This window comes from Anoplophora glabripennis, unplaced genomic scaffold, assembly GCF_000390285.2.
Source record: "Anoplophora glabripennis isolate ALB-LARVAE unplaced genomic scaffold, Agla_2.0 scaffold36, whole genome shotgun sequence".
Lineage (NCBI taxonomy): Eukaryota > Metazoa > Arthropoda > Insecta > Coleoptera > Cerambycidae > Anoplophora > Anoplophora glabripennis.
This window is the reverse complement of record NW_019416310.1, coordinates 756015-766463: the sequence shown is the minus strand read 5'-3', so window position 1 is coordinate 766463 and position 10449 is coordinate 756015. Positions and strand designations below refer to the sequence as shown.

General features: G+C 33.4%; 1 protein-coding gene across 1 annotated transcript; it reads right to left on the bottom strand.

Annotated features, from left to right (window-relative positions):
• Nucleotides 1–1457: 1457 nt before the first annotated feature.
• On the bottom strand, nucleotides 1458–9466 carry LOC108915836. The gene is made up of 7 exons (XM_018721980.2): nucleotides 9181–9466; nucleotides 8918–9123; nucleotides 8671–8857; nucleotides 7795–7985; nucleotides 7445–7714; nucleotides 3831–4068; nucleotides 1458–3602 (listed from the first exon to the last, which is right to left on the bottom strand). Exons 1-7 carry the CDS (start codon nucleotides 9229–9231, stop codon nucleotides 1725–1727), a joined length of 3021 nt encoding a protein of 1006 aa, XP_018577496.1. The 5' UTR covers nucleotides 9232–9466; the 3' UTR covers nucleotides 1458–1724.
• Nucleotides 9467–10449: the final 983 nt, after the last annotated feature.

The window sequence follows — 10449 nt, the reverse complement described above, 5'->3', positions numbered from 1 at the left end:
CTCTTAAAAAATAATTTCAGAGTTTATAAACACCCTTTTATGCAATCAAAGTTTTTTTAGGGGAAAACAGAAAATCAAGTGAACATGGATGTAAATTTGAAAGTCTCAAGTTTAATGGAATACTGTAGCTCAGATTACATAAAACTGGAAAACACGACACAAATTCGATTTCTAGATTTAAGACCACATTGATTACATTGAAGTCGGAATTTTTCAATCTTGCTTTTTTTGGGGCGTTTTCTTGTGGATGCCATATTGATTTTCCCTATGGTTAAATTAAGAAAAAAATTACAGATCCAGCCACACATACACGAAATTTCATATTCAACGACATGAATAAATTGAAAAAAAAAACAAATACGACTAGATCTTAAAAAACCAATGCCATATAGAGAAATTTGACTTCACCATTGTAATCTGTAAGATTTCTTATGTCTAAAAGTCAAAGGAGGAGGGGCCCCTAAGGCTGGTTTTATTTTTGACTGAAAAAATGTGAAAAATTTTTTTTAGTACCTACTACCAATACTAAATCGTTTCCACCCTAAACAGACCAACCCCCTCACCCTCCTTTCCCCCTGCACCCCCCACCTCGCTTAAATGCAGGGGAAACCATCGCTTATTAGAGGAATCTTTAAAGAGCTTGGAGGATGCGAAAGACATTCAGTTTCTATGAATCTTACATATGAAGAGTTTTTTGGGTCGCTGATCACGAATCTGGTCTCAGTCACGAAATTCAAAATGGCGGACAAGAAAATTGAAATGTCTTCTACAAAATGCATGAATTTTTTTGTAATGGGGTTTTTTGGATCCCTGATTACGAATATGGACTCTAAATCATGAAATTCAAAATGGCGGATTCAATATGGCGGACAAAAAATTTGAAACGTCTTCAAAATACATGAATTTTTTTGTAATTGGTTTTTTGGATCTATGATTACGAATCCGAAGGCAGAATTACGAAATTCAAAATGACGTATTCCATATGGCGGACAAACAAATTAAAAAGATCGTAATCCTCAAACATTTGTTTATAGAAACTTTCTTGGATCACTGATTACAATTATGAATTCAGGATCACAAAATTCAAAGTGGCTAATCAAATATGCACAAACGTGTATGTATAATTATAGATTTTTTCTTTTTCGTTTTATTCAATGTAAATGTGTGTTATCTCATTTAAGGGGAAAATGAGGGTGAGGGGATTGGTCCGTTTAGGGTGGTATTGCTAGTAGGTACTAAAAAAATTTTTTTTCAAATTTTTTCAGCCAAAAATAAATTAGGCCAAAACCCTACCTTAGGGGCCCTCCACCTTTCATTAAATTATAGTAAAGAAATCAGTTGTGCCATAAATAAAAAAAATGCATTTCCTAGTTATTTCTTCATATTGCTGGAATTTGTTGAAAAACCTCAGTTCTAATTTGGGGAAGTTTTTTAGCAAAATAGTAAACTTTTTTGTTTTTTGTAATTTGAGCCACCGTGTGTCTGGAACAGTTTCTGGTTTCCCTGTAGCCTGTACTCAATATCTGAATTAACATTAAATAGAAGAAGCCAAAATTTGACAATATAGTAAAAATCGGATCTTTTAACTGCAAGATTAATTCCTTTCACATTAGCGACTAAACCATAAACCGAAAAAAAGTAGGCACGTTTCATTTTATCACGGAAACTAAAAGAATAAAGAAAAATATCACAGAATAATCATGAAAAGAATAAATTAATTCCTATTAACAGTCCTCGTTTCTCGAATCGATTTTTTGCTGAGCTATACTGTGCTGTTTTATGTATCTCGCGTACATCTGTCTGGCCTGGTTCAAGACCCTGATGACGTTATGCTTCCTCACCATCTTGTCGAAATGCATCGCCATCTCGTTATAGTCCATCGCCTTGCCTATGATATGGTCTCTGTGCTGCATAAGTAAGGTTATGCACAAGAACATCAGGAAGGGGTTACCACCGCCGAATTCATTGGGAGCTGGCAACAGAGAAGAGGTTTTTATGGATTCAGTCACTTCCTCGCATGAATTTGTCATTCCTGGCGCTGTTCCGTTTACTGTAATGCTGTTAAATTTAGGGAAAGTGGGAACCGGTTCGGGGGGTACATTTTGTTCCAAATCTTCATTTTCTATTTTTTCCAAGGATTTAATGTCCTCTTTACTGGTATGGTTGATGATCGTGATGGGAGTAACGGTTTTTCTCGCTGAGGTCTCGTTAACTATTGTAGGTGTATCGTATTCAATGTCGGCTTGCTCGTCGGGTGTTTCGGTGTAACAAGAAATTTTATTGGCAGTATTTGGGCTCGTCTGGTGTAACGGATTCTCCCACACAAAAATATCATCACTTTTTCTCTTGTCGAAAATTTCTTTTGCGTCGTTTATTTCTATGTCCACCTTCTGGACAATACTCTCTTTTTCCGTCTTAGTATCGCTATTTCCCTCACTAGATGGCGACTCTGAAAGCCTGTCTATATACTTATCGCCAAACACTTTGCGGTCTAAATTTTCAAGCTCAAGTCGCAGTTCTCGAGTTACCGACGTAGTCATGGGGAAATATTCTTGCGAATCATCTGGACTAGTTTCATCGAACGTGTCCTCGCAGCTGTTAGAAGTGGATGAGTAATGCCTTGTCTTTTCTGTGCTATTGGAATTGTGTTCATAACTGGAACTCTCAGAATCGTCGAAACTGGATTTCGTGAGCATTATCTTCGGTTTCTCGCTACCCGTGTCGAAATTCATATCGGAAATTTTATTTTTGTTAACGGTACCGAAGTTGAGGAATTCGTTCAAGTTTTTCACCATCTTCCCCCTCGGTTTTCTCTCTTCCTCTTCTTTTATCGAGTGCGTGGTGTCCAGTCGATCTAAGGAAGAGAATAATTTAGCGGCTGCGATTTTTTCCTTCAGTTCTTTAAAGTGACCCGTCTTTTTGGAGTTTCTAATGAGGTTTGACATGCTGGAAGACAAACTACCGCTTCTATCTTTAAATATTCGATGAGTATTAATTCTATTGTTCAAGACTACGGAATCGGACTTTTGTTCTAGCGGGGAGACAGATCTAGGCCTGAGTTCCATCTTGGGGGATCTAGGGGATTTCGGTGAATTAGGCGTGATGGGCAACAGATCGGAACTTTTTGACGAGGAGTCATCCTTGTTTGAGCTACAGTTATTCGGGGACTTGGGGCTAGCGTCGTTGCTTTTATTTCTACTGCGGGTCAGAGCGGTATCGTCTAGGCTTTGGTGTTTGAATTTAATGTCTACTATATTATTTCTACACTTACTTATCGAATCGTCTAGACTATGGTTCTGTCGCTTAACCTGAATCATCTTCTTACAATTATAATTACTTAGTGATATCGATGAACTCTGTCTTCTTAAGGCGCATACTTTGGTGTAGGGATTTTCTCTTGGTGTTTTGACTAAAGGGCTGATGGGAGGCGTCGAAATAGTGGGTAGTTGGAAGAGTGTATCGTATAACTTTAGTTCCTTCTCGGGTGGATCCGCCGGCAGTGAGCTCCACAGAACCTCTAACATTCGCAGAGAGTCTTCAAACGCAAACTCTCGCTTCATTTCCAAAAGTAACCAGCGGTAACAGAATAGCAAATCGTCAGCCTGAAACATCAATAAAAAAATAAGTAATGTGCTAATTTAATTTTCACAAATGTTATAACCAAAATAAGTATGTCTTTACATTATTTATGAATCACCTCGTATATACAAAAATTTTGGGACATAATTTTTTGAGGTACTAATGTGTAAAAAAATATTCTCAAATTTTGGCACATTGTAGCCTGTATCGGATGGATCAATGAAATCCTGTAAGATTTTTTTTTTGCTTACCTGGTGAAGTTTCAAGTAATTATAAAATTCAGGATCGTAATACATCAGGCCTTCGGCTAGGTGGGTGAATTTCTGTGTCATCGCTATGCCGTCTATCATAAAATTTGTACACAGCCTTTGCATAAGTGCGCAAAAGCAAATATAGGCGTGAGCTTCGTCATTCATTGTAACGAGAAGGGGGGATGCGAGATCGCTCATTCCTTGGCAGTAACTTACTTTCGGGTGATTCAGCGCATATCTAAAATTGACGGAATGTTAAATATAATAATATATTTCGAAATAGAAATGTGCAGATTTAAAAAAATAATTAACAATGGGCTCATGCAGTAATACTTAATTTATAACTTGTTTTTACATTTTCCATAAGTACGTGTAACTCCACAAATATGTAATGAAAAAATCAGGTTGATAGCGTTAATATTAACTGATAAAGAATTTGTAATTCGTAAAATATTTGAAACAGTTCAAGCTGTTCACAAAGCATCTGTGATCACATCACTTTACCTAATTAATGTCTAAAGTTATATATTCGTGATATAGTCGTATATTTTTTCTCTGTTTACTGATATTTTTCCACCTGTGACAAAAATTCAAAAAATTACTGATGAAGACTCTCAGTCAATGCTTATTTTTATTAAACTATTTGTGCTTAACCAAAAATCAGCCATTGAAACTAGTGTTGGCAACTGAAATCGGTTTCTTGGATAGTCAGTTAACTGGTTTTGGATAATTTGGATTTTTACGAAACCCGAAATCTGTTAATTTAAACATCCGAATAAACGGATTCTTTCTTTATAGCCAATAACTACATGGCACTATAATGTAGTCTTAGTGTTATTTAGTTATTGATATTGGCTACATAGTACATACATAGTAGATACCTACTACAAATATTAGGTTGAACTATTAAGGGAAATACAATTTATTTTTATATTTTATCCTGGGATACAGGCATAGACTGATAAAAAAAAACAAACACCCATGCCCACATACACCAAACAACCAAACCCATTTATATAAATAATAAATTGAAGAACCACAGTTTATTAAGTGCTAACTGTTTTAACATTTTAACTTTTAATATTAGATTTAACTTTAAAATTTAAAATATGTGAAAACAACGATATCCCATCAGTTTTTCAAAACACTAATTTTCAGATATCCGGTTTTGGCCATTATTGTAGTGACCGGTTATTCGGTTTTTGAATATCTGGTTTTAACTACTATTCGGCTAACCGGTTTTATCTGAAATCGGTTTTTAGGGAAACCGGTTAGCCGGTTTCACTTTTTTTGTTTTTTTCCAGCACTAATTGAAACTACCAAACAAGTAAAAAAATATTCATCACTATATCACACACTTCAAATTGAAGACCTTGGGATAAGTCCATGTTTTCAAAAAATCACAATTCTGCAAATATATGTTATTATTTTTTCATCTGGTATAAATATGGAATCAGGGGGCTTAATAGAAATTTAACCCGAAGACAAGAGTACATATATCACAGACTATACACTAATGCAGAAATGGGACAAGTTACATTATGCTTATCGCCTCCTTGCACCACCTATGTGTTGGTTTTTTTGCACTATTTGTTCTGGCCATCTGTTTATCTTAAATATTATTTATTTTAGTAATCATTTTGTATATGGGAAAACCTTTTGAATGTTACTTATTCTGGTCTTCTCCTCTACTTTCGTAAATTATTCTTTTTTTCCTGAACAATTTAAATATTGGTACTTATTCCCTTCTTACACCAGTGTCTACAATTATAGCTAATGTTTCAAAGATCAATCTTTCGTCATTATCAAAATTTGTATTGACATTTCTTTTTTAATTAACCAAGTTTATGGGCTAGCCGCTAATGAGTAGTATGACATCTCAATATGGCTTCCACTTGTTTTCCCTTGATCCGTTTTTTTTTTTAATTATTTTGAACGAGAAATTTTTAAACAAAAATTCTAATTTTTTACTAGTGATGTGAGTGAAAATATATAACAAATTGATATATATCAATTTTTGATACATATCAGCTATTATATTTATGTTAATAGCTGATATATATCAATTTTCCCGCCATTTCATGAATAAAGCCAAATTTCAAACATAACCTTACATTTTAAAACTAAAAACTTGTGGTGTGGTAGGCTTGAGTTGGACTGTAGTAGCTCTTGGGTACCTGGAATATCTCCGTCAAAAATGAATATAAAAATCTGAAATTTTAGGGGTGTACTATAGATGGGAAGAACTAAGAGCGCACGTAATTTCAAGTCACCCCTTCCACCCTAGGGGGTGACGGGTGGTTTTTTTAGATGTACCCTACTCATTTTGCGAGTTTCGGATTCTATGCGTAAAACTACCCCCGAAAGCGCGTTCTTGCCGAATTCGCACAAAAACCAAACCACCACCCTCGTATGGATTTTGTCGTTTTTTCGATGAGCATTTTTCTCCTTCAAAAATAAATATAGAAATCTGAAATTTTAGGGGTGTACTATAAGTGGGGAGACCTAAGAGCGAACCTGATTTCAACTGGCCCTTTCCACCTTAGTAGGTGCAGAGGGGGTGAGGGGTGGTCTTTTAGACGTACCCCCAAGAACGCGTTTCTGGGGGTAGTTTTACGCGTACAATCCGAAAATCGCAAAATAAATAGGGTACGTCTAAAAAAAACCTTCACCCCACCCCCTAGGGTGGAAGGGGTGAGTTGAAATTACGTGCGCTCTTAGGTCTCCCCATTTATAGTACACCCCTAAATTTTCAGATTTTTAAGTACTACTTTAAAGCAGTTTCTTTATTATCATAAGTTTTTGATAATTTTTATTTCAATTTTTATCTTTAATTTTTTTTAAGTACGTATTGTGATATACAAAGACTAAATTTTCTTGTTCTAGAAATTTCCCATTTTTTATTTCTGGGTTGATAAAACTAAATTGCTAATAAACAGCGTACTTGCTTATAAACAGTCAGTAGCACGCAACAAAAATTAGAAGTCAGTATGATAAAAAAAATATAAAATTCCAATCTAAATATGAAAAAAAATAAAGATCACTTGATAACTTTTCTTAAAGTTCATATATATGACATGTATTTGGTGTCAAATTAATCAGCAAGGCATTAGCAATATAAAAAAACTAATTTGAATATAGTTTTTTTTTAACAAAATTCATCTGATATATATAATGATATATATTTTGATATATATCACCCAAAACTAAATAGCATGCTATTTTACATCACTATTTTTTACGTATTAACTATGAGATGTACTCTCTGAATATGAAATAAAAAAAAAAATATGCCAAATGAGCCCATTGAGACATTTTTTTTATTAAAAAAAAATCCCTAGAACTCGAGTAAAAATTCACAAATTGGCAGCTTGCGATCGTGTTCTGACATACTTGTGTAGGCAATAGATTTCCAGATTTGCGTAAATTCTATGACGATCTAAATTTGAACGTCATTGAAAACCTCATTATAATATTTTGAATAATGTACATATTCATTATTCTATTATGAATTATAAGAAACTATCGAGTTGTTTTTTTATTATAGATACATGGGAAGCAAGTAATAATAAAAATGTAAATTGTAATACTCCAATAAAAAATCAAACACTTACGTTGTTAGAATATTAAAAAGTGAGGCTATGTTTTGATTATCGTCACTTCCAGCATAAAACGGATGGTGCCTGTCGGTTCTCAGTACATCTTTCCTTACCATTCCAGTGGTGTAGGCCAATTCGCCGACAACTGGACCTTGAGCAATTGCCGTCTTCCATGTCTCCCTTAATCCTACATATTCCGTCGCTTTCTTCTTTATGTAGTCCATTCGCTCTCTCCCAGTCATTCCTTCCGGATACACATTTAATAAATGCTTCCAAACGACTTTCCTTAAAATTTACATGATATTCATTCTTCCACTCTCACAAATTTCAAATTTACACTATACATTTAAGGAATATTATTTTACCTTAAGCTAGGATCTATTCCTCCAAAGTAAATAACGGACCTAAGTTCTTTTGTGTAAATTATCTGACCAACAGGATCTAGAAATCTTCTAAACTCAGAGTCTGATAGTGGTGGTCTAGGAGGTTGCAAGGAAGTGTTGCCGTCTTCGCCAAAATTAAATGCTCTTTGCACCATGTTAAATGTCCTACCCATCTAAAAAATATGTATCTACCTCGGTATCTACATATAAGTTTCTAAATCTTAATGGTATAAAAAAATACTGAACACTGTTATACACACCTATATTAAAATTTAATCAAATAATTTTTTTAATTAACCAATAACAGATAAAATTGATTTAATTATAAGAGCATTAACCACAAAAACTGAAGATAAAGGCATTTATTTTTATTAACCAATAAATTTATTAAGATTGTTGTAAGTAATATTACTGTCATAATAAATGTGGGCGAAGACAGATTTACTTATAGCAAATTGGATAAACATTTCAACTAGGTAAAAAAATATATCTCACCATTACTTAAGACAAACAAAATAGTATAAAAATTTTTAATACAGACGTCATAAATTGCTTTGATTGATTTAATACCTATACTACATTTTAAAATGGATGACAAAATTAATGAAACAGAACGGTCGACTGCTTTGCAGAAAAGTTGTCACCACGGTTCATTCATTTTTACCTTGTATATCGTGATAAAATTCAAAGGGTATTACAGACTATCAAATTTTAATTATGTAAATACCAAGTTAAATACATTTAAAATATGAGAAATTCTTTGCAGCTGTAGTGATTTAAACAAAAATTGTAGTTGTGAAGTAGTATAAACATTACAAAATATTATAAATGCTCAAGGATACTTTTCCTTCTACATACCTGATTAAAAATGCCGTGCAATCTAGGAGATGGTTTTGCTTCTTGACTAGTAGCTGTTCGAATTTGCGTAATAATAGGAACGTTTTGTTTTATTTCCCAATCATCTGAGCATTCCTCGAATGGCTTCAAATCCACCCGTAGACATAAACACGGTTCAGAGTTAGTGGCTAGAGATGTATTATGTGCCCTGAAATGAATAAATAATACAGATTTATTATTTACATTGTATACAAATTTTTTATGTTACTTTAAAAATGCTGCGTCCAAGTCCCAGTCCGATAAAAGCGGCATGTAAGTCTCATGGCCATTAACGTCATACACTCGATAACAAATTGTAAAATCCCCCTTTAAGTCAAAAGCCTTTCCGAGGATACTCTGTAAGACTTCGAAAGATGTTATTTGTGGGTCAACGCTAAACTTTCTCATCTCCGGAGGTTGGCTGCCTTCACACTTCTAAAAATATCACTTGGTGAATGAAAAAATGTTTTCTAATTACTTTTAAGTACTTACCCTAACTTTAACCCTCACAGCTTCGCGGCTATATCCAAAGACACCAGACATGGTGTTAATAAATATTTCACTAATCAAGAAACTAAGAGAAATCGATTTCTAAACGCGGCACAGTCTACATAATTAATAAGTACTCTATCAGGAACGTTTTTTAATTCTTACTTAAAGTAAATCCTACACTTAAAACATTTTATAAAATAAATTCCTGGCGTTTACATTTAACGCCAGTGACAGTTTCTCTTAACATTTATCAAGAAAAATGTCAAATGTCATGAAATTAGGGTGCAGGGTGACAACCTCGGGTAAGTTCAGAAAAACCCTACCGCACTTTAAAAAAATTTGGTTCAAATAAAATTATCATCAACCAACACACATTGATAATTTGATAACAACAAAACTGCACGCTGATAACGAAATATTTACATGTTGGCATATCCTTGAATAATTACCGGTTCTATAATTAGAAATAATTAATGGAAGTAGGTGAACTATGTAAGTAATTCATACTGAGGCTACAAACTTAATTTGGTGGTAGATGGGTATAAAAAGTTTCACAGTTTCACATTTATTCTAGCATGATGTGGGTATTCAATATTTAATTTTTATATTTTATCTTGCTGTTGCGGTTTAGGTGAGTTATTTATAGGCAGCCGAGGTGTTTTATTGTAGCTAGAGTAAAGCTTTTAAGATATAAAATATTTTCATAAAACTACCACTGGCTGGTAGAAATTAAGATAAGGAACTAGGATGTTGTGGTTAGACCTTCATAAAATTTACATTTAATTATACGTCTTACCTTTCTAACAAAATAATAAAGGTATTTACTTAGCCTCGTGTTTAATAAATATATTGTTATTGATATAATAGATAAACTAGAGATAAATATTGATTGTTTTTATAAATAATAAGTTGTAAAGGTAATTTAAATTAATACCTATTATTATTTTGTGAATTATGATTGCTGGATAATAGGCAGGTAACCAGCTTTACACCGTGTGTGTAATGATAATAGTAATAATACTTATCTAAAAAAAATTATTAAAGCTATTTTTTTATATAGAGGTCGATCTCAGGTCAAATTCGAAATTCTGACATCTGTTAGTTTGATGTCTTCAAAAAGTCAAAAAGTATTCATTTGTATTGATATTTTCATATCAAAGCAACGCAATTCTACTTAAAAAAATATTGTTTTAGTATATACTTATACATATTATAGTATATTTAAAAAGAGGTAGAGAAGACATATACATATGTACACTGCGCATCCTG